Source organism: Portunus trituberculatus, chromosome 19 (genome assembly GCF_017591435.1).
Source record: "Portunus trituberculatus isolate SZX2019 chromosome 19, ASM1759143v1, whole genome shotgun sequence".
Lineage (NCBI taxonomy): Eukaryota > Metazoa > Arthropoda > Malacostraca > Decapoda > Portunidae > Portunus > Portunus trituberculatus.
The window spans coordinates 6,837,501-6,861,845 of NC_059273.1; the positions used below are offsets into that span (position 1 = coordinate 6,837,501).

The window sequence follows — 24,345 nt, forward strand, 5'->3', positions numbered from 1 at the left end:
TTATCCCCGCTCTTCCCAAAAAGTGGTACATTTTTAAACATTTTCATCAACGTTATAAACAATTTGCGACCGATATGTATGGGTTCAAATTACTCAAAATGAAAAGCTTTATACCGAAAATTGTACAGCACAATAGTCTCTTCAATTCCACTCTGATTTTAGCCTTCCTTTTTTTCCAATACGTGATGGATTACTTCTTTCTATATCTCCATATGCCTTCACCTCTCTATTAACGTATAGTCTGGCAATCTACGTCGTAACTGAGGAAATTCTACACCACAATAGTCTCTTCATTTCTATTCTGATCTTAACGCTTCTTTTCTTTCCAATACTTGATGGATTACCTCTTTCTATCTCTCAATATGCCTTCATCTCTCTATTAACATATAGTCTAGCAATCCACGTCGTACTGACAAAATTCTACTGCACAATAGTCCCTTCATTTTCACTCTGATCTTAACGCTCCTCCTTTTTTCCAATACGTGATGAATTACCTCTATCTCTCAATATGGCTTCATCTCTCTACTAGCGTTTCCAAGTCATGTATAGTCCGGCAATCTACGTCGTAACTGAGAAAATTCTACAGTACAATAGTCTCTTCATTTCCATTCTGATCTTAACGCTTTTATTTTTTCCAATACGTGATAGATTAGCTCTTTCTATCTCGCAATATTCCTTCATCTCACTATTAACATTTCCAAGTCATGTATAGTCTGGCAATCCACGTCGTAATATCTACCGTCACACGAATAACACAGCGGTGACGTGCATTGTGTGTCGGCCCCCCGCAAGGGATATAAATAAGCCCCTTTTGATCCAGAACAGTGGAGGATATTGACCTGTTTGCGGGAGGAGTATCGGAGAAACCCATTGAAGGAGGCCAGGTGGGGCCGACCTTTGCCTGTATCATCAGTGACCAGTTCCTGAGACTGAAGATTGGAGACCGCTACTGGTATGAGGAGGAAGGACCAGGAGCATTCACGAGAGGTAAGACAGAGAGAAGAAACAGAAAGAGAGACAGGGCGGGGAGGGGGTGAAATGGTGGTGGGCGTAGGAAGGAGTGGTGGATGTAGGAGAGGTGGAGAGGTGGATAGGTGGATGAGAGAGCTGCACGTGAGGGAGCGAGTGTTTTAGGGTGAGTTAGAGAAGGGATATGAGAGGAGGGTTGGGAGGGTGTGCCAGTGTGTTAGGAGGAGGAAATGATGTCGACGTCGGTGGTAAATTGGAATATGAGAGAGAGAGAGAGAGAGAGAGAGAGAGAGAGAGAGAGAGAGAGAGAGAGAGAGAGAGAGAGAGAGAGAGAGAGAGAGAGAGAGAGAGAGAATGACACAGTGTAGGCTATACATTATTGAGAAGAGAAGAGAAAAGACACAAAAGAATATAATCCATACGGGCAATAAAGGTAAGCTGGATTGATCCCTCTCGAACCTTCATCCATCAAGTAGCTACACCTATGCCGTGCCTCCTGCAGACCAACTGAGGGAGCTACACCGCGTCTCCTTGGCCCGTATCATGTGTGACAACGTCCTGGGCACACACACCATAGCGCGCTGGCCCCTGCAGGTGTCCTCAGCCTTCAACCCTCAGATATCCTGCCAATCTGACTGCATTCCCTCCATTAACTTCGATTTCTGGCAAGCTGATGAGTACAGAAAGTCTTGAGGGGTTTACTTCTCACAATCTGATGACTTGCTGATCCTGGACCTATCGCCGCACCGCCGCCACGGACAAGGGGACGTCTCTCTCTCTCTCTCTCTCTCTCTCTCTCTCTCTCTCTCTCTCTCTCTGCCTTCACCGCTGCTGGTCGACACAAGTGTTTGAGTGAGTATTGCACTTTCCGGGATGTTTTGGAGGACCGCAGCTGAAAAGGGACCTCCGGGATGTACTATTTTTTGGGGAAAATGTGATGTGAAAAGTCAAATAAAAGCTTGCTTCCAAATTTCCAACATTTCCTTTTATTACTTTTGTATTCCTTCTTAAAGATCCTCTCTGGCTTCCCTCCAAGCATTGTTGCAGCAGTGGTATGAGGGAGCTGTGGTGCCTCGTGGCTCTGTTGTCTGTCCCATTCAGCCAGACAGTGTGGCGCCGCCGTCCACCACAGCCAGCATATGGTGACACACGAAAGCTCCTTAACTCATGAGGATGCTGCTTCTGTAGTAATAATACGCTCTTAACTACAAAATTAATTTATCAAAAGGAATTTCAGAATAAACGCCCATAACTAAGTATACTTTCTCTCCATTACATGTCTTCTTTTCCGCCGTCCTGCACCTTCTCCTCTCTTGAAGTCCAAGTATCCATGCTTCCCAAGATAAGTCCATAATGGCAATAAGGAAATAGTTGCAGTTTTTACTTAACATACGGCACCTATATGTACATTGTCACCACACCTGCCGCCACACCTGTGTCCTGTACCACCTTTGTTTCAGTACATTGATCACCTGGCACCATAAAACACTCCGACACAGACAGTTCATACTGCACACCTGGGAGACTAGGAAGCATGAACAGGCCGGCGGCACTAAATGTTTGAAGATTATAAGCCGTGTGGCAAGGACTTCACCTGGGTTATGAGAGGCTGAGGCAGGAGGCAGCACCGAGGCGTCCAGGCATACAGCCACACACCTCTCACCTAACCCATCACTTCTGCTGCTCATGTAGATATTAACATTTTGTGGGTTTGCGTGCACGTCTGTGATGGGTTATGAAGTACATGGAAACAGACGGGATGTGAATGCCGTACACCTGTTGGCCGGGCTGTGAGTCACTGATATTTCGGTGATACTGTTGATTCTTCACCTCTCCGAGTCACGCACAGCCTCTCCCCTATGAGCTTTCCTGTGTGTGACTTAAGACAAGTTAAAACGCTTCCAGGACAAGCTAATTCGTGAGTCTGTGGAGTCATTTGTCGCTGCTTTACAGATAAGACACTGACCAAACAGAACACCTCTCTGAGTCACACACGGCCTCTCCTGCCTTTTTTTTTTTTTTTTTTTTTTTACATTACAAGGGCACTGGCCAAGGGAAAACAAAGTGTTGTAAAAAAAAAAAATCCCGCTGGTTGCCAGGCCCAGGCCTTGCTTTCTATGCGTGACTTGGGACAAACTAGAACACTTCCAGGACAAGCTAATTCGTGTGTCTGGAGTTACTCGTCGCTGCTTTATAGGTAAGACACTGACCAAACAGAGCAGAGTAGCAAGCTTGTTAATTCTGGCATAGACCGATCAGGGAGGTTAATGTGGCGGGAGCTATACAGACTCTTGATGGATTCTTGGAGACTCTAAGGACGTGATGATGGATGGAGATGATAATGGTATGAAGGGTATAGGAAGAGGAGGAGGAGGAGGAAGAAAAGGAGAAGGAGGAGAATAACAATAGCAATGAAAAATGACCGAGTTACTGCATGGTTTACGAAATTGTGGATAAACAAAACCTACAAGGTACACACACAACGTTATCAAGTAATTCAATTCCTAACAATTTTATAGTTTCCGAAAAAAAGGGAAAAATTGAGACGAAAAGAAAAAAAAAGTGGTCGGGTTACGCTTTGCTTTGACATTCGATTCTCATTTTTTACGCTCGGGAAAACGTTCACTCTCTCTCTCTCTCTCTCTCTCTCTCTCTCTCTCTCTCTCTCTCTCTCTCTCACGTGTGACTGGACTATAATGGACTTTAACATCACGAAGAACTGGAAGAAAGAGCTACAAATAGACCCTCCACAGTTCACTCGATCAATATCTTCCCCACAAAAACTGATTAGTGTTCTGTTATTCATTTAGCCACTCAGAATTCAGAATATAGAAAAAGGGGAGCTGTTGATACCCTAGCGTGGAGAAAGTTCTATTCTTTCTTTTGCATTTTGGGAACGTTTAATTTATTACTGGAAACGATGAAATGAAATAATATATGAAACTACCTCTCTCTCTCTCTCTCTCTCTCTCTCTCTCTCTCTCTCTCTCTCTCTCTCTCTCTCTCTCTCTCTCTCTCTCTCTCTCTCTTATACACACAGTAAAAAAATAGCATCTTTTCTTGCAAACCTATCTCGTACTTTTCCCTATTCTCCCTCCTCGCCTTATCTTCTTCGCTTTGTCCTCTCCTTCCTAATCCTCTTCCTCTACCTGCTCTTCTTGCTCCTTCCCAATAAAGCCTCTTTGGAACAAGATTGCCGACGTCCGGACCAGCGGGAAAAATAAATCCGCCCGTGAAATCAAAAAGATCAGAATTCACTCGCCGTATGGCATTAGATGGAGACCCACGACCGTCACGCATGAAATGAACCACAAACCAAACCAGAGACTCAATCCACAGAGGCACACTACACTGTCCCATTGGCCGTCTTCACTGAGCTTTACCATCACCTCACTGCTACGACATTTACTGCCACTACCACCACACACTTACGCCCATATTCAGAAACGGCTTCACCACTCACTACGACTATTTTCCAAAGCCACAGAGACAACTAGCCAGATTTTAAGGACAGTTTCTCCTTTTGATAAACTAGAAATGTTGCCAATCTATCACCAGAACCGTAAAAATACTCTTAAAAACACAATTATATTCAACTGCAGCCTTTAGAAAGCAGTGATGGTGAGAGAGCAAAGCATTTCAGAATACGTCTTCACTGTTGTCACCGCCTTACCATCACTACCACCACCACACAGTTGCGCTCAAGTCCTCACTGTTGTCACTGCCACTACCACTACCACCCCACCACACAGTTACTCTCAAATCTTCACTGTTGTCACTGCCACTACCACCACACACAGTTACTCTTAGGTCTTCACTGTCCAAAGCTCTGCACCACTACCACCACCACACAGTTATTCTCAAGTCTTCATTATTTTCACCACCCTACCACCACTACCACCACCACACAGTTCAAGTCTTCACTGTTGTCACCGCACTATTTCCCAATCACCGCCATTACGTCTCCTTCCCACAAGACAACAGGTGGTATTTCCATCTCCAGTATCACATTTCTTTTTGTCTCTCTGCCACTCTCTGCCTGTCTATCCTCGCCTGTCTGTCTGCCGTGGTGTGCGTAAGCGAGGGTTTGGCTAGCAGTGCCGTCACTTCGGCCTCTAAACTCAGTACTTCATTACCCAGCAGAGCAAACGGCCTAAGGGAACAAGGAGAACCAGTCCTTCTTCCCTGGCACTTGCTTTCTTGCGACCAACAGCAACCTGCCCTGCCTTGTCCTCCACACTTACATCTCCTCTTCTCCCCGTCTCCCTTTCTCCCGTCCTCCCCCTCTCCCACCAGCCTTTCATTCTTACAAAAGGGGTGAGGACAAAAAATGAGAAAAATGTCAGATGATGAGAAACTAACGGGAAATTTACGGATTGAATAAAAGAATCTTAGTTTTTTTCATCAGATACTCGATGTTCATCTGTTGACGCAGCTTGTGGTTCACAGAGATCTTTAAAAATTGTTGCCTCTAGTTGTGCACACAAAGAACAAATCAACATGTAGGAACTATTCTGCTATTCTCTCTCTCTCTCTCTCTCTCTCTCTCTCTCTCTCTCTCTCTCTCTCTCTCTCTCTCTCTCTCTCTCTCTCTCTCTCTCTCTGCCTAGATGTACACAAGAACGAAGGCACAGAAAATGGAACACAAACACTGCCAGCTTTCAGACCGCGCCCCCTCACGACCCCTGCTCACGGTATAAAGTTTCAGTAAGGGACTAATGAGGTTCCCTAATTGAGGGCAGCAAATTCCTGTGAAAGAGTATACGAACATTTCAGTGTACTCACCTAGGCGACGTGAGGTAGAGGGCGGGCAGGTGGAGAGGCACACGATGGTTCCTTTATCAACGCCATCTGTGGGAGGAAGGTGAACAAAATAGATGTAAAAATAGATAACAAAAAAAATGCATAGCTCATCTTTATTCTACGGCATCCATACGCCTCACTGTTCTTTCTGTAATCAATAACTAATAAGCCTAAACAATAGCAGGTTTAAAACAAGTAACACTTAACCCCATTCAGTGCTGGGACACATTTTTATTTACATTTATATTTGGAAGGGTTTTTGGAGGTCAGAGAATTAATGGTCAGAGTCTTCACTATTTTAATACTCACATAAGTTTCTGAAACTGTATAAAATCAAAGAGTAAGCAGAATGAATATGAAAAAGTGTCCTGGTACTGAAGGCGTTAAAAAGCACGTAGAGATTGCCACTGTACTGTACTTGATCATTCCAAGGAGTAGAGGAGGAGAAAGAGGAGGAAGAGTAGGAGGAGATAGAAGGCCGGTGTCTACTCTTACGTGGGCTTGAAGGGGAAGGGACGGAGTGGGGGGTGGAAGGGAGACAAAGGGATGGAAGGCGGGTATTTAGTCCGGTGTTGCATGGAAACTGCTGTATTAAAAAGGTGAGGAAGCCTTGGGGCACAAAAATGGCGCGAAAATTACGAGAGCTTCAGGTGAGCCCAAGGCGGGAGGGAGTAGTGGAAGAGGCGAGGAGAAGCGTGTAAATTCAGAGAGAGAGAGAGAGAGAGAGACCACCTATCCCTAACAAGTCATCGCGAATCGTTTGCTCTCTCTCTCTCTCTCTCTCTCTCTCTCTCTCTCTCTCTCTCTCTCTCTCTCTCTCTCTCTCTCTACGTTTATATTTCTATACAATAATTTCTTCGCCTAGAAAAAAGATAAAATCAAATTCATAAATCTTCTTTTACTGCGTGTCCGTGCACAGAATTCCTACAATGCTGCGACTGTTAACAAAGGCGTTAAGTGGGACGCGACACTCACTGACTTTTCCTGCATGGCCTCCGCTGGCACCACACCACCGCCCTCCTTCCTTCCTTCCTTTTCTTCTCTCCTCTCTTTTGCTACTTGTCACATCTTAACAAAACACACACACACAAAAAAAAAAAAACATCCCGCACAGAATAAATAACGAACCTTTTAATAGAAAACCGATGTTCCGATACAGTGAAGGCGAAACACAATTCCAACCAATACACAAGAGGAGAGACGTAACCCGCAACAAAGCAGTGAAGAAGAGGAAGTCCCGCTCGATGATAAGCTTTGTGTGCCGCTCCCCGTGACTCCTGCTGTCACCTTTGTGCGGTTCGCCAGTTATTGAGAAGACGTCCGTGTTAGTAAGAGATGCTATATTTGTATCTTAGGCTTGCATCCTCAAACATTTCTATGCTTCACCTCCACTATTTCAAAAGGCTATATTTAACTTTATACGAGTTTTTTTAAGATGTTTTTTACAGTTCTAGAGGCAGATTGACAATATTTCTACATTATTAACTATAGAAACACACTTCAAAACCCGGCTAGTCATCCCTGTGGCCTTGGAAAATAGTTGTGATGAGAGCAAAGCATTTCTGAATACCTTACCCTCATCCTCTCTCCCTCACCTGAATACGATGCACGTGTTGTAGTACGTTATAGGTAGTAGATGGATGTGACTCCTGATCAAGGCGGTGAAAAGCTTGTGGTACGGTAACGAATGTCTGGAGAAGGCGTAGCAGGGCGGAACATCATTATTTCTTCCATTTAGGTGTGAAAAGTATTCCATTCCCTCTGACGTTAATGATTGAGAGTAACGCCTAAACTTGTATACGAAAGGCACATTTCCATACAATTACGAGTACGGTGATAGACGCGCTACTGATTGATCACCTCCGTAACCCTTGCACTGAGAGGAAAGATGAATGGCAAAGAGGTACCGTTATTACAGAGAGAGAGAGAGAGAGAGAGAGAGAGAGAGAGAGAGAGAGATGTGTCCATTTTTCATAGCAGTGTACAAAATCTATCGGTGAAACAGGACCAAGAAAAATAGAGACAAAAGGAAATGTGACACGTATACACATAACACCAGGAAGGTTTCACAACTCTGGCCTTTAGTGTCGTCAGCGAGTATTGCGTCTGTTTTCCTTGGACTGGAGTGTGATGATTCAAGGTAAATTTTGACTGCCAACTCGGGCCGGGAATTGAAGGATTTGGACGAGGAACTGGCGAAGACTTACCGCAATGCTCTCCCTCTGACTGTGAATGTGAGAGGCATGATAAAGACAAATACGAGGTTAAATAGATACACGCCATTAATCTCTTCAATACCATGACGCGTTATATTCTTTCTGCTTAATATATGATGATTTTATACATCTTCAGAAACATATGTTGGGATTAGAACAGTAAAGACTCTGGCCATTCTTCTTTTGACCTCCATAGACCCTTCCTAATGCAAATCAAATCGTTCCAATTATACACAAATAACAAAGTAAAAATGCGTCTCAATATTGAAGTGGTTAATAAAGATACTATATAAGATTTAATAATTGAATAAAACAACGGGAAGGTAAGTCTCTTTGTTCCTCCCTCTCTCTCTCTCTCTCTCTCTCTCTCTCTCTCTCTCTCTCTCTCTCTCTCTCTCTCTCTCTCTCTCTCTCTCTCGTCACCAGCTGAGGGAAGGAGAAGAAAGGAAGGAAATTCATTATACATGCATCTCAAAAGTCAAATTACTATATCCCACCGCTACTGCCCACATAGTTTCTCGCTCTTTCTTCTCAATGGAGGTTTAATTTGCTTGAATTATTTAAGAGAGAGGAGAAAATAACTCCTTAATTTGTGTAGGTTCAGGTTTTATTACTTCACCCCTCTCACCTCGCCTCACTCCCACACATGACTTCTGTTTTTTTTTCTCTCCAAGGCGGTAAAGTTCAAGTGTATCTCGTTTCTGTTTATATATAAGTCGAGGGAGCTTCGTCAGTTGTCTCCCTTCTCTCCACAGGTTCTGTTTCCCCGTCTTGTCCCGGCCTCACTGCAGCCACATCCAATCTGGCCTTTGATTATCTTTTAGTAATCTGTCTCGCTAACCCTGATCATTATTCCATAAACCTCGTACTCCCAATCTGACTCTCTCTCTCTCTCTCTCTCTCTCTCTCTCTCTCTCTCTCTCTCTCTCTCTCTCTCTCTCTCTCTCTCTCTCTCTCTCTCTCTCTCTTCTATATCTTTCTCGACGTTTATCTATTTTTCTTCAGTAGAATTTTGTAACTTCCAATCTTCCTATTTGATCATAATTACCTGGCTTTGTTCTGGCACCGTGCCGCTCCCTTGTGTTCCACCCTGACTGCTGTAATTATACAACTCACGGTGAGCGGAAAGGCCTGGCATAGTCATTTCTGCTAACTACTGGTAACTACCTTGGAAACTTTATTCTTTTTAGCTGGTTTCATCACCGACAATAGATCAGTAACTCGGCTCCTTTCTTCATCAAAACACCTATTTCATCCATATTTCAGCTAAACTATCAGGTAGAGACTCTGTGTATTTAGTTCGTTTATTCTCAGTCTTCTACTTGGTGTCCGTAAACTGTCACCCAAGCCAAGATAAAGGTGGGAAATCAGTGTTAAGTTTAGATGACCAAAGTTCTTAACACGTTCAACCACAGTGCAATCTTATGACAGTGTAAAAGCAAGGCTAATATTATGTGGTTCAGGTCAGGTTAGGTCAGGTCAGTGTAGTTCGGGAAGCTTTTCCTTTATATCGGCGCTTCCCTGATATTGTTTCTATCTTCTTTCTCTGCTCCTTCCAACAAGTTCTTCCCCTGACTTTCTTTCTCCACATTTCGTACTTGCAACCTCTATCTTATTCACCACTCGAGAAACTTTATAGAGTCAAAGTAAAACACCAGGTAAAGATGAATGGCTCCTCAACACACCACGCAACGAGACAAAAGGCCTGTCAATACAAGGACACCTGGAGGTGACATATTTACATAATTCATCTCATCAACACAAGACTTCTGACACCATTGCAGTGCCGCTCTGGATCTCACTCTCGTTAAATAAAAAAATAACCACTTATCACTACACAGCAGTCCTGGGCAGCATCTCCCTCTTTATACAGCAAGGCACTCAATGTCACCTGCACCAACACCAACACAATCCTCCATACAACCCGTGCATCGCGCAGACATACACTTTTTGAACCCATGCAGCTCAGATGAAGAGTTGTTTAATGTTTATTTTGCCTTTCTAGCTAGTCGCCGCCCACTGCTCAGCCACCACCGCCACCAGAGAATCTTAGGAAAACAAATATATCAGCAAACCACGACTCGTGGCTCTCATTCCATCTGTAGCTCTTCAACAGTATTGGCGGAACAGCAACAGCATTCTCTCGGCGGCATTTGAGGACGATCGACCGTCGCGGCACACCACTGGTAGCGGCGGGCATCGGGTTCGCGAGGACATAAACAGAGGCCGTAACATCGATATCTGATTAGCTGGCATAATGAGGCAGCGGAGGAGAAAGATTACACAAAGTTCATATTTCGATAACAGTTTCTTGCCGTAATGCCCTTGCTTTAGGAAACTGGCTGACTCATCACCTGGAGCAGGCTGGTGATGGCGGGCTTATCTTTGCCCTAAAATTTGGCGTATTGACAACCGGCCCGCCACACGGTGCGTCAGTCTGCAGGCTGCTGCCGCTACGCACTTCAGCGAATCATTCGTGCAGCAGCTCGGAGCTCACACGGCTTTTACTACGAAACGCTTTTAAGAATTTTCCAGACAGAAAATATCGCACGCCAGAAGACGGACGGATGACAGACCAACTGGAGAAGGTTGAGGAGAGACTTGTGGCAGCGAGCGGCTGAAGATTGCATGGCGACGGAGTTTCTTAGGAACTATGAATTCACACCTTCAATCTTTACCTAACTTTATCCGGAAGACTTTGTGTGACTATTAATGGGCAGCGGACGAGCGATAATCATTATTTCCCAACTTCAATTCGATATCCTGCAATGCATTCCACTGGTGCCTGAGTGCCTGAGTAGCGGCGAAGGGGCGGACTGTAGGGGACGGTTGCCTCCCTCTATCCTGAAAACCTCCTGTTTGAAAGGCTCGGAGCGCCCTGGCAACATCCGTGAAGCACGAGGCGATCAATGTCCCCTTCATCAGGCAGCCTCTCACCCGTGTTTTCTTCCTAATTCTCTCCACTCACTACTTTCCCCTTTAATATTTTTACCAAGAGGTTGTGACAGAAGGTCTTCGTAATATTTTGTACTAAGAAAATTAATATATTCTCAACACTCGTGGGTAATAAGCATATTCTCTTAAGATCTGACATATTTCCTTAGGCTTCCTGCTACTTCAAGATTTCTTTTTCGCAGAACTGCTATCAAGACAAGCGTCAACAATAATTTTCTTAGGGTGGCGCGAGCTATGGACGAGAGAGAGAGAGAGAGAGAGAGAGAGAGAGAGAGAGAGAGAGAGAGAGAGAGAGAGAGAGCTCGTCTATGAATTGAAGGGAGAATTAAGCAGTGGAAAAGATAGCACGAGAAACTTCCAATTGATTAAAACTTTTTGCATAGTTCAGAGTTGCAGGAACACGACGAGGGACTGACGGGGAGAGTGTGAGAAGTGAGCCTTCAGTACTGGCGCTGCAATGGAACGGCCGTAACTCCAGCAAGGAAATGGATGCTGGAGGCTCAGTAGTACGTCTCTCTCTCTCTCTCTCTCTCTCTCTCTCTCTCTCTCTCTCTCTCTCTCTCTCTCTCTCTCTCTCTCTCTCTCTCTCTCTCTCTCTCTCTCTCTCTCCCAGTAATCTCACTCTCCATACTGCCTGTCACACCAGCCACCACTTCTCTTCCTTCTCGGTATCCTTGAGCACGGGCACAGGATTGTAATAAGCTCATAAACACTCACTGCGAGGGAACATTGAGTGAGGCAACACACGCTTCCAGAGAGTAAATTGTCTCTTTTTCACATCATCCTCACAGAAGGTTCGCATTGTAAGTAGTAATGCTAAGTGCTGACTACCTGCCTTGTCTTGAATAATACATTTTTTATCTCCCTTGAGTCGCATACATCACGTTTTTTCATATCTTTTTCGGCTTTTTTTTTATACCATGTGGGCTTTTCACGGGAATTTATGGGCTAAAGGGGATACTTTTTGGGTACCCCCTATCTCAAAGCCCACCCGCTAGGAGACCGTTACCCCGAGTGAGAAAGCCCAACCTACACTCGGACCGTGGACAGGATTCGAACCCGTGCGCTTGGAGACCCCTCGGATCCCAAAGCACGCATGGTTCCACTGTACCATGGCCTCAGACAGCTAGGGGAAGTATCACCAGAAACGGTACCAAGTCGTTATTTTTCATGTCTTTTTCGGTTCATAATTCCTGCAGCTTCAGACAAGGCGGAAGAAATGTCACCAGAAACAGTACCAAGTCGTCATTTTTCTGCCTTTTTTCGGTTTATAATTCCTGCAGCCTCAGACAGCAAGGGGAAGTATCATCAATCTAATCAGTAACAGTACTATGTCGTAATTTTTCTTCTTTCTCATCTTATAATTCCTGTAGCCCCAGACAAGATGGGAGAAATGTCACCAGAAACAGTACCACTTCGGCCTTGAAACAGTCACAACCTACCTTTACCTCTTTTAGCCCATAAATTTCCGCGAAAAGGCCTATATTGTAAAAAAGAGAAAAAACACCACCGCATTGAAACTATAAACATGACAAGTTCAATTACCAATCACCTGAACCGCTACTCCCTTCAATGGCATAGTCACACCTGCCTCTCCTGTGATGATGCTGCCATTTCACCACCACCACCTCTTCCACCACCACCGCTACCACGTCCTCCTCCTCCCTCCTCCTCCTCTACCACCTCCAGCACCCTCCCAGCACCTCTATTACCTCCTCCTCCTCCTCCTCCTACTACTAGTCCATCAGCATCGCTTGTCAGAACATCTTCCATCACCATCACCTTCAATCATCGTGTGTTACATAGAAATCTTTCTCTTCTTTTCAGCGCCTCGAGTCACCGTATCACCAGGCACGCCGGGACCACACAAAGGAAGACGTGAGGCACCTCCCTTATCTCCCCCGTTACGATACGACACGATACGCTACAAATACTTCGTTGGGTGATTTTCTAGATACGAGAAAAGGAAGTTCAGGTAACATTCGTAAGAGTCCCAACACTAACTAGTCTTGTATTTCGAGGAAAGCGGTAGAACACATCCCGTCAACCACGCTACCTTGCTACTCGCGCACACCGTATCCTGCAAAGGCTTACGGCGGGCTGGACGAGGAGGAGGCGTGAGGGTGTAACTGGAAAGTCTTGAGGAAATTTTGTTATGGATGAGTGACGGTGACAGGTAGAAGAGTGTGTTTGAACAGCGCCTGAGAGTTCGTACCTTGCCACTGCCTGTACGAGAGAGAGAGAGAGAGAGAGAGAGAGAGAGAGAGAGAGAGAGAGAGAGAGAGAGAGAGAGAGAGAGAGAGAGAGAGAGAGAGAGAGAGAGAGAGAGAGAGAGAGAGAGAGAGAGAGAGAGAGAGAGAGAGAGAGAGAGAGAGAGAGAGAGACAGAGAGAGAGAGAGAGAGAGAGAGAGAGAGAGAGAGAGAGAGAGAGAGAGAGAGAGAGAGAGAGAGAGAGAGAGAGAGAGTTAAATCCAATCATCTCAAGCTTCGTCATTTGCAGCTGCAACACGATATCTGCATGGAGCGCTGCCTTCATACACCCTGAGTCTTTACATTCGTGGCGAGGCAACTTCACAGCACAGCCTCACCCATTCCTCAGTTAACCCCTTCAATACTGGGACATGTTTCTACCTTTTTGTGTACGATTAGACTATTTTATTGACATTAGGAAGGGTCTATGGAGGGTAGAAGATTAATTGCCAGTCTTCACTATCTTAAGCCCCCCACATAAGTTTCCGAAGCTATATAAAATCACCAAAATAATAAGCAGAATGTATATAGAAATGCGTCGTCATGGTACTAAATAGGTAAACAGCGCTGAACTCTGAACAGCTGTAATGAATAGACTGAAGCCAATAAACAAACCCTCACAAATAGAAAAAGAGTAATAGTGTAGGAAGAAAGAGGGGAAGAAAAACTGCAAAGAGAAAACAAAATCTCTTACTTGCCACATGTAAATCTTGCAAAACTTTATGATAAACTCGGTCATCTTAAACTGTGAAGACAGAGCATAAAAAAGAAGTTCAACTAAATCCTAAGCCCAACACAATAGTGAAAACTGAAAATTCATGAGATAAGACCCAAATTCCCTTCCTGAAATCATACTGCATACAAATGGCGCCAGATCTGATCCTCAACTAAAACTGGCGAGGTGAAATGGCTGTGATATTGAAGCCGTCACTGCCAGATTGCTAGGGCACGATAGATACATAGATAGATAGATAGACAGATAGATAGATAGATAGATTGATTGATTGACTGATTGACTGATAGATAGATAAATAGATAGATAGATAGATAAATAGGTAGGTAGGTAGGTAGGTAGGTAAGCAGATAGGTAGATAGATAGATAGATAGATAGATAGATAGATTGATTGATTGATAGGTAGACAGATAGATAAATAGATAAATAGATGGATAGGTAGGTAGGCAGGTAGGCAGATAGGTAGGTAGATAGATAGATAGATAGATAGATAGATAGATAGATTGATTGATAGGTAAATAAATAGATAAATAAATAGATAGATAGGTAGATAGATAGATAGATAGATAGATAGATAGATAGATAGATAGATAGATAGATAGAACAGATAGATAGATATAGGTACGTTGGTAAAAAGTAGATAGATAGATAAATAGATATATAAACATAAAAAAGACGACTCCTTTACCATCTCTGGAGTTCCCTTCTAATCATTATCTATTGAACTTGTTTGGAGACCGGCATGGCAGTGGATCTTTTTTTCTTATCACATTTGTTGTTGCCCTTGGCCTGCCTTCCCTCTAACATAAAAAAAAGGTAAGAAAAACATTAGAAAAGAATACAATCACATAATAAGATGAATTTCAACAAATGAATAAATAAGAAAGAAAAGGAAAAACTGGAACCTTATCGTAGCCAGAATATTTTGCATCATCCGATCTTGCCTGCAGCTCCACTCAGAAACCTATTACTGAGCATTCTCTTTCTATACAGTGGTGAGTGATACGAGCCTTGCTGGTTACGACAGTGGCGGAGAACACACAGCGGGACGAGACGAATGGATGGGTGGGAGGCGCGTCGTGTGAATGGGAGGTGGGTTCTTTGAGGCATAATTCACGCCTCAGGATGAAGGTCGGCCGTGCGACAACTCACATCTTGCCTTATTGAGAGTAGACCGAGAGGTAGGCTTATGTCTGGTTGAGGAGGTGGGAAAGATGGAACTGTGTGTAATTCACCTCGGTCGTCTGCAGGTCACCCAGCCAGTCTTCCCCATTACGGAGCGAGCTCAGAGCTCATAAACCGATCTTCGGGTAGGACTGAGACCACATCAACACACAACACACACCGGGAAAGCGAGGCCACAACCCCTCGAGTTACATCCCGTACCTATTTACTGTTAGGTGAACAGGGGCCACACATTAAGAGGCTTGCCCATTTTGCCTCGCCGCTTACCGGGACTTGAACCCGGCCCTCTCGATTGTGAGTCGAGCGTGCTAACCACTACACTACGCGGTGTGTGTGTGTGTGTGTGTGTGTGTGTGTGTGTGTGTGTGTGTGTGTGTGTGTGTGTGTGTGTGTGTGTGACGAGTATCCAGGTGTGTTTCTACTTTCTACAGATGAGCAGTCAATGACGCAGCGAGTTTCCCAGGTGAGCGTCCCCTTAGTGTGAGTTAACGTTATTCAAAGGCTTTGTTTCTGCATTGCATTTTCATGTTGACAAGGTATTAACATTTCCTCGAACAAGAGTTTTGCTTCCTTCCCTCCCACACATTTACCAAGTTGTGAAAGTAACAGCTAAAACTTTTGCGTAACAATGGAAAACTGACTAAGGCAGTTTTATATAGAATTATACCTATTGCATATGTTTTCCCCAAGGATGCGCTCCGCTTACCACCGCAGACTTTCAACAAACTACTCGACTCAACTTGAATCAACCGACGCTCACCATCACGAGACAATCTGCATTACCTCATACTTGAACAAAACTATTACAGAAATAACAATAAGAAACATTCTCATGTGTTCCTTGTCGCTGTGCTCATCCTGCAATACTGCCTCTGAACCTGTGGAAGAGTAAAGATTTTACTTCTATCTAGCACACGCCACAGATTGCGACGTCCGCTACACCACGCTTTGCCATCCCAAGGTTTTTGTTAAGTATCATTTTAGTGCCAGATCGGTGAGCACACGAGAAAAGCTTCTAAGGCTGCACACATTCTGCCTCACCCCGAACACCAAACACCAAGATGGGATGCGGATTCCCAGTCTGGTGCATCAGTGTGTGGACACGAAAAGAAAAGAGACAACAAAAGTGAGCGAATCGCCTGTGGGATAATAAAACATTTCCCTGACGCTGCATCTCGTATGTGTGCTTCTGTGTGTCTGTGTCTGTCTGTGTGTGTATCTGCTATGCTGCTCCGTAGTTGTGTTCCTGTGTGTCCGCAGCACAGCGTTTTATAGAGGCATTCTATCAGCAGAGTCATGACCTCTGACATCTGGACTGCAGGGAGGAAAGGAGAAAATATATGATGGTGGAGGGACGAGAGAAAAGAGTGGTGGGCGAGGGAGTGATGGAGTGGAAAGGTGGGTGAGGAGGAGAAAAGACACATTGGAGGAGAGAGGAAAGGGAGAGAGGAGGGAGGGAGGGAAGGAGGGAGGGAATAGGAGAAGCTGAGGACAAAAAGCTGAGAGAAAGAGGAGAAAGGCAGTGTAAGAAAACAGGAATTATTTCAAAGGATTTTTATGAAGCTTTTATCATTGTGCTTTTTTTCATTTTATGTTGTTCTATATTTAGAGCTCAAGGAAACAAGATTTTATCCGCTTCGTTAAAATTTGCTTGAAGATTATTAAACTTCTATATTTTTCTTAACAACAAATATCCTTAATGAATAAATGAAGAGAGAGAGAGAGAGAGAGAGAGAGAGAGAGAGAGAGAGAGAGAGAGAGAGAGAGAGAGAGAGAGAGAGAGAGAGAGAGAGAGAGAGAGAGAGAGAGAGAGAGAGAGAGAGAGAGAGAGAGAGAGAGAGAGAGAGAGAGAGAGAGAGAGAGAGAGAGAGAGAGAGAGAGAGAGAGAGAGAGAGAGAGAGAGAGACAGAGAGAGAGAGACACAGAGACAGGAAACACAAGGCAGGTAAAGTTTTGTTTCACGGGCAGAGAGAGCACTTCATACCCTCAAAAACTGTTTCCTGTTCACGGTGCATCAGCGTCACCAGGTAATAAAACACGCCACGAGTCTCCTCTCAAAGGCCGTCCACCGCTGAGCCGACACACTGAAACAAAACCTTCCCCTCGCGCTATTTACAAGTCACTTCCCCTTTGGTCCGTTTACGGCATGAATCCTACCTGAACCGACGGACTCACCTGTACTTCACTGCCACGCCTGTCGACCCGTGACACCTGGGCCTTCCTGTTACTCAAAAAATCTCATGTCCGTTTCTTCTCAGCCAAATATCCTTAACCTCTTCAGTGCCATGACGCGTTTCCATATTCATTCTGGTGACTATTTAGTGATTTCCTACAGTTTCAGAAACTTATGTTGGGGATTGAAATAGTGAAGACTCTGGCCAGTGATCTTCTGACCTCCATAGACCCTTCCTACTGTCAGGAAAATCTTCTAATTACACCCCAAAAAAAGCGTCCCAGTTCTGAAGGAGTCAACACACCTACTATCTTCACATAGGATTTACTTAGCAGGCTGAAGGTTTCTGACGGAGAGGAAGGATGGTAGCAGGAGGAACTGAGGAGTAGAGGGTACAGGGAGGACCAGAGGAGACCAAGGGTGTGTGTGTGTGTGTGTGTGTGTGTGTGTGTGTGTGTGTGTGTGTGTGTGTGTGTGTGTGTGTGTGTGTGTGTGTGTGTTTGGTAGGTGCAGAGTTCTATTCGGTTGTGTCCTTGAAGTTAGCAGCCGCCGGTGAACAAGTGCCGATTTAATCAACGCATCACCTTCAATATACATAGGGAATGAGCTTTTATGACCGCGCCAGTTCCTCGTATCCTGAAGGGGAAGTACCCAACCTCCTAATATGTCCTTCACCTCTTCAGTACTAGGACACATTTATACCTTGAGATTTGGGCACGATTAGACCACTTTATTGACATTAGGAATGGTCTATGGAGGTCAGAAGATTAATGGCTACAGTCTTCACTATTTCATTCTCCCACACAAGTTCCTGAATCTGTATAAAATCACCAAATAGTCACCAGAATGAATATGGAAACGCGTCATGGTACTCAAGGGGTTAACCTCTTCAATAACGGGACACATTTTTATCTTCACATTTGAGTACCATTAGACCACTTTATTGACATCAGGAAGGGTCTATGGAGGTCAGAAGAGTAATGGCCACAGTCCTCACTACTTTAATGCCCAACATAAGTTTTTGAAGCTGTATAAAATCACCAAATAGTAAACAGAATGGTACTCAAGGGTTAAATTGTCCTGTGGTTCCATCCCAGAGGCGACACAAGACCACAGCAGCAGCAACAGCAACAGCAACAGCAACAACAACAGCAATACTCCTTTCTCACAACAGCTTAAGTTTAATTCTTCCCAAAGCTTTTATCTAACCCGCTAAAAGTCTCCGAGTCGTCACAGCCGCATGAATTCAGTTTCCTCGTTATTTCAGGATATTTCTCTACATTTCAGTTCCTTTTTCTTTAATGACATTCACTTATCATATCCAATTCACACATCTTCAGTCTATCCATAATAAAAGTGTCAGCTGGAAATTTCATATCCTCTGTCGAGTCAGTCTCTCTCTCTCTCTCTCTCTCTCTCTCTCTCTCTCTCTCTCTCTCTCTCTCTCTCTCTCTCTCTCTCTCTCTCTCTCTCTCTCTCTCTCTCTCTCTCTCTCTCTCTCTCTCTCTCTCTCTCTCTCTCTCTCTCTCTCTCTCTCTCTCTCTCTCTCTCTCTCTCTCTCTCTCTCTCTCTCAAATAGAGATAAATAGATCTTCCTCACAACTACATTAAGACACATTCCATCTCAAAACAAAGTGATCAACGGAAACACACACACACACACACACACACACACACACACACACACACACACACACACACACACACACACACACACACACACACACACACACACACACACACACACACACACACACACACACACACACACACACACACACACACACACACACACACACACACACACACACACACACACACACACAAAGAAGCTCGCCGCTGGACGCTGGACAAGACGTAACGTGCAAGCGTCTCTCAGGAACTTGGCCAACAAAAGGGTCTGGTCGGAATGAAAGGGAAGAGCGGGCTGTGCAACAAGACACACCGCACCGCAATCACTGCTGCCGGAGACACCTGCGCACTTTTCTTATCTTCCTATAAAAAGGTGAAATGTGCAGACGAGAGGTAAAGAAGTGGTGGAGTGATCGTTAACAGGGTGAGGATAGACTCTCTTGGAGACTATTCAATGCTGAAAAATTTTCCCATTACGGAAGTTTAAATCACCATTGGATGTCTCACGTATTGACCATCCATTGCTGCCTCCATCCTCGCCCCTGAATGGCGGTGGCGGCGACCTTGAGACTCCAGAGTGCCAGACGGGCTGGAGTCAAGGACGGGGCTTTTTATCAGGCCTTCCTACTGACTCGTTTTCCTCATCACCTCCATAACACTTTCCGACTCGCACTGGTACTGGGCCCGAGCTACAATGAAGGCATATTACCGGACTGGGAACAGGACTGACTTGGTGAGTGCCAGTTCATATGTCCGTGTATGTCATTCTAGTGAGTGTGGCAGCACCTGTGTGCCCACTCTCTCCTTGGCTTCACATTATTGGATATGCTATGTGTTTTTCTGCCATGCATGTTGGCCAACAATATTGCTCCTCCCCTCATCATGAGAAACTACAGGAAAGAATGGTTTCTGTTTCCTTTTCTCCCGAGAGACGAGTGTCATCATTTCCCAAAATGATTCCTCGTTGACTTTTCTTTCCTTCCTTTGTGCGGAGACACCACACATTTCTCCCTTACCTTGTGTAGCACTTGACCTCCTCTTCCTCTTCCTTATATAACAACATTGCCACAATAGAAATAGTAGTAGTGCCATTCTATCAGCACCTTCTGACTGCCTGTCTGTCTTGTCTCATTTGTCTCGCTGGTGTCCACGCTTGACTTGCCATAAAGGTCTATTGCATAGTTCTAAAGTCACCTCTAATTCCTATGAAATTACGCGAGCTCCGTTCCTTCCCCAACATAACTGCCTCGAGGAAATATTAAAATTGCAACAATTTGATCCATGGAACTTAAGAAAAGCCCTTCAAGGAGCCTTCCTTCCCCTGGATCAGCCAGCATTACTCGCTGACAGATTGGCTTACGCAGCTGCATCAGATTTCCTTGAAAGCGAAAACCCGTAAACTTGCTGCTTCCTCGCCCATTAGGCTGCTCTTGTCCTCACCAAGAATAGAATTTACACACGGATAAAGGCTTCGCCTCACTGTAAACAAAGCGGCGAGGAGACTGACTACTGGTGACCTCAGATGGTAGCCACGCCACCACCGGCCCTTACCCTCCCCCACCCAGCACAGGAGGGAAGGGACCAAGGTACAAAGCAGGGACACCTTATTAGATTAATTGACTAGTAAATAGCAGAATGAGGTTGTTTGTAGGAGCTAATGGCGTCTATCATGGAGAAGTACGCGGCAATAGATTATAAAGATTACACTGGCTTGATTAAAAAAAGGAAGAGAAAAAATGAGGCAACAAATATTCAATAATGTACTCAAATTACAAAAACATAGGTGAGATGCGAGTTTGGAGGTAACGAAAGGGGGCCGGCGTCGTTAAAATAACTGAGAACAACATCTGAAGCAGTGGTAACCTCTCTTCATTGCAGCGGTGCAGCACCACGCAGGCAAAACAGCCAGCAATGGTGCAACAATGAGAAACATTTTGAGTGACTGGAGGTGAGGTTACTCAAGCGACAGAGCTACGAGGGTGTCCAGTTACTTATCAAAAGTTGCTGGGCCATTCTCATTGTCATAAGTAAACATCATTAACTCTTGATCATGTATAATCTGCTGCATGGCTATATTCCTTTACGGCCTCCATCCCTCCATCCCTCAGCGCCGCCTCTGTTGTAAAGCAGCTGACAACAGGCACCATCAAATCGCAGGTATTACACTTCAGCTCGTATTCTCAAACACTTCTGTTTCACCTCCACTATTTCAACAGGCTTTATTTCAATTTACACCATTTTTAAGGTGTTTTTACGGCTGTAAAAGCAGAGTGACAAGATTTCTACATTATTAACTAGAGAATCACTCTTGAAAACCTCGCTAATCATCTCTGTGGCCTTCGAAAATCGTCGCGATGAGAGAACAAAGTGTTTCTGAATACGGACCTCCATTGGGCCACGTCACCGCCTGCACAGCGAGAATCTCTGCATCATGATCTGGTTCAGCTGGCGTGTTCCCGGTGGACAAAGAGGGGCTCTGGATCCGTGGCCTGAAGGAACATAGGTAACCGTGTGGTGTCCCTCTGCTGACGAACAACGCAAGGCCACACCGCAGGAGACTACAGTATTGGAGGAAGGCAGCTGAATTTTAGGCTGATTTAGGGCACCGCCGTGGTGCCATGGATCCACGCACGCTTTGAGCATCCGAGGGGTTTCCAAGCACACGGATCCGAATGTAGGTAGGGCTTCCTTTCTCTTGCGGGTGAGCTTTCAGATAGGAGGTACATAAAAATTACCTCCTTTAGCCCCTAAATTCCCGTGAAAAGCCCACATGGTACAGAAAAAAGTGTGTGAGGCGTACAATGGACTGGCGATGATGAAGCGAGAGAGAGAGAGCGACGAGGCGAGTGATCCCAGTGACAATGGCGAGAAGATGACAAACATAATAAAGACTACGACTAAGATGACGCCGGTGATAATACTGATGATGACACCACTCCACCCACCAAAATAAAGAATGCACGGTAATAACTAGGCAAAGTAGAAAAAAAAGGCCTTTCATCCCCTTCAGAATTTAAGTAGTAAACGAGAATTATCCAAAAAAATGAAGTATTGGAGAGCGCGCAGATCCTTCATTATACCTGGCGAGGATCGGAGAGGTGAGGAGGGCTGAGGCTGCAGTGTGTTGATCGACGAGACTACGAGTACTTGGTCAGCTCTCACTCCGCTGCCAGCCAAGTTGAGGTCGTGCGGTAATTCATTTTCAAGTAATCAGAACTTTTAGATTAAAGCGAATTCCTTGAATGTTTAAGCGTCTTGGGTAAATATTCATCTTCGTGTTTTTTGTTCTTGTCAACTGAAGTAGACAACCTTTGCGTTTGCACAAACATTATATTCAAGGAATAACAAAGTGCTGGCTTGAATCACAGGTAATTTGCATAAAAACATTAAAGTCAAGTCATATTTCTTTACTTTTCACAAAAGTATTTAAGAGTGAGTGAATACCAAACCATTAACCCTTTCAGCACCAGGACGCGTTTCCATATTCATTCTTCTTACTATTTGCCAATTTTATACAGCTTCAGAAACCTATGTGGGGGATTAGAATAGAGAAGACTCTGGCCATTAATCTTCTGACCTTCATAGATCACTTCTAATGTCAATAAAAGGGTCTAATCGTACACAAATCTTACAGAAAAAATTGTCCTAATACTGAAGGGGTTAAACACAGTGAGGTGTGTGTTGAGGCAGCACGCTGACGCCCCCCCCCCCTTACTCTGAACGGGGGAGCAGCGATTCATTTAGGGGATCACAGCTGTTCACGTAGACAGAAGCAATACCGCTGGTGCCGTGGTACAATTAACATACAAACCCACCATCGAGGCAAGAAGGATCTGAGAGTATCCTCGCCAAGCAGGATATTATAACGTAACGACGCGCTCAGGAACTCCAGCAATTCCAGCAGTACCTGTCCGGCCGGTCTACCACGCAGGGCACCACGCCAATAGCAACCTCATGTACGTGGTTTCCGCCGCCTGAGTGAAGGAAGGAGGGACGGGAAGAGGCTGAGCGAGCAGGAATGGGCTGGAGGAGAGGGACGGGAAGGGAAGGGATGGGGAGCAGCGAGGCACGGCTGGGGCTCGTTAAGTAAGGTAAAGCGTTTTCAGGGTGGCAGGTGTGACAAGAAGAGCAGCGTTGCCAAACCAAGCAGAAGGTGGCACTCCTCAAAATGGAAACCTATATTGCTTCCTAATGAGAAGCGAGCGGCACGAGTTATGACCGCGGGATGGATCTTGCTTGCTGTGGTGGCAGGGGACAGGAAAATATGTATATAAAACACCATCCAATCATGTGTGGCCAATCTTCCTTGTATGAGTAGAGAGGGAATCTTACCTCCTGCTGTCCCTTTCCTCTTTTTCCTCTCTCGATCTTTCTCTCTTTCTTTTCTCCTGGGTCCTGCTCCTCTACTTTCTCTCTCGTATTCCAATATTCCTTCTAAATGTTCCCACCTTATGCTTCCATTTCGCCTCATTACCTCGGCGCCAAATACCACGAGGCGTCCTTAGACAAATTGCGTTAAGCCTCGCCATCCCACCCGCTAAGTACAAATAGGAAAATGTGAGACAGGAATATTGATCAAAACCTGTCCTTCCTTCTTTCCTTCCTTCTTTTCCCTCTTTATTTCTTTCCTCGTCACTTTTCTTTCTTCCTTTTTATTCGTGCTCTTTTCTTTCCTTCCTTATTTCCTGCCTATCCTTTGACACTCTCTCTCTCTCTCTCTCTCTCTCTCTCTCTCTCTCTCTCTCTCTCTCTCTCTCTCTCTCTCTCTCTCTCTCTCTCTCTCTCTCTCTCTCTCTCTCTCTCTCTCTTTCTTCCTGCCTTCCTTCTTTCCTTCCTTCCTTTATTCATTCATTCATTTTCATTACTTTTATCATTCCTTATTTCCTGCTTATCCTTTGCCGACTCCTACGTATTTTTTTCCTCGTCTCTTCCTCTCTCTCTCTTTCTCTTTTTTTCCTTCCTCCTGCTTTCTCTCCTTCCTTCTTTCATTGTTTTTCTTTTCCTTCTTCTTTCTTTCCTTCTTTATTTGCTGTCTTTCCTTTGACTTCTTCGTGTCTCTTTTCGTAATTACAACCGCGAGACCTTTACATCCATTCCATCTCTATGTAGAAGTCACCTTTTCACCTTCCCCACCTTTACCCCGAGTGGTTCTTGACACACACACACGCAGACACAGACACACACACACACACACACACACACACACACACACACACACACACACACACACACGTGGGGGATAAAATATACTAACACAAGAAGGAGATGTTGTGATGTAGTTATAAAGAAAGAAAATAGATAGGGAAGATATTTTTAGTTTTTGCTACTGGTTAAGATTATTGACGAGAATTATACCAAAGTACGAAAGTTGCGGTTTAGTTTATTATTATCTTGTTTTATTATTATCTTACTCTTTGGTGTGTCTTTCT

General features: G+C 44.7%; 1 protein-coding gene and 1 long non-coding RNA gene across 2 annotated transcripts in view; one reads left to right on the forward strand and one right to left on the reverse strand.

Annotated features, from left to right (window-relative positions):
• LOC123506300 (chorion peroxidase-like) overlaps positions 1-1,946 on the forward strand; it is a 13,333-nt gene extending 11,387 nt beyond the window's left edge. The window contains exons 13-14 of the mRNA XM_045258265.1: positions 821-987; positions 1,472-1,946. Of these exons, the coding sequence (XP_045114200.1) occupies positions 821-987; positions 1,472-1,662 (358 nt within the window). The 3' untranslated portion in view covers positions 1,663-1,946. The remainder of the gene's footprint in view (positions 1-820; positions 988-1,471) is intronic.
• The window catches only part of LOC123506301, a 54,294-nt gene that overhangs the window by 8,979 nt on the left and 20,970 nt on the right, over positions 1-24,345 (reverse strand). The window contains exon 2 of the long non-coding RNA XR_006675398.1: positions 5,755-5,820. This is a non-coding gene — a long non-coding RNA (uncharacterized LOC123506301). The remainder of the gene's footprint in view (positions 1-5,754; positions 5,821-24,345) is intronic.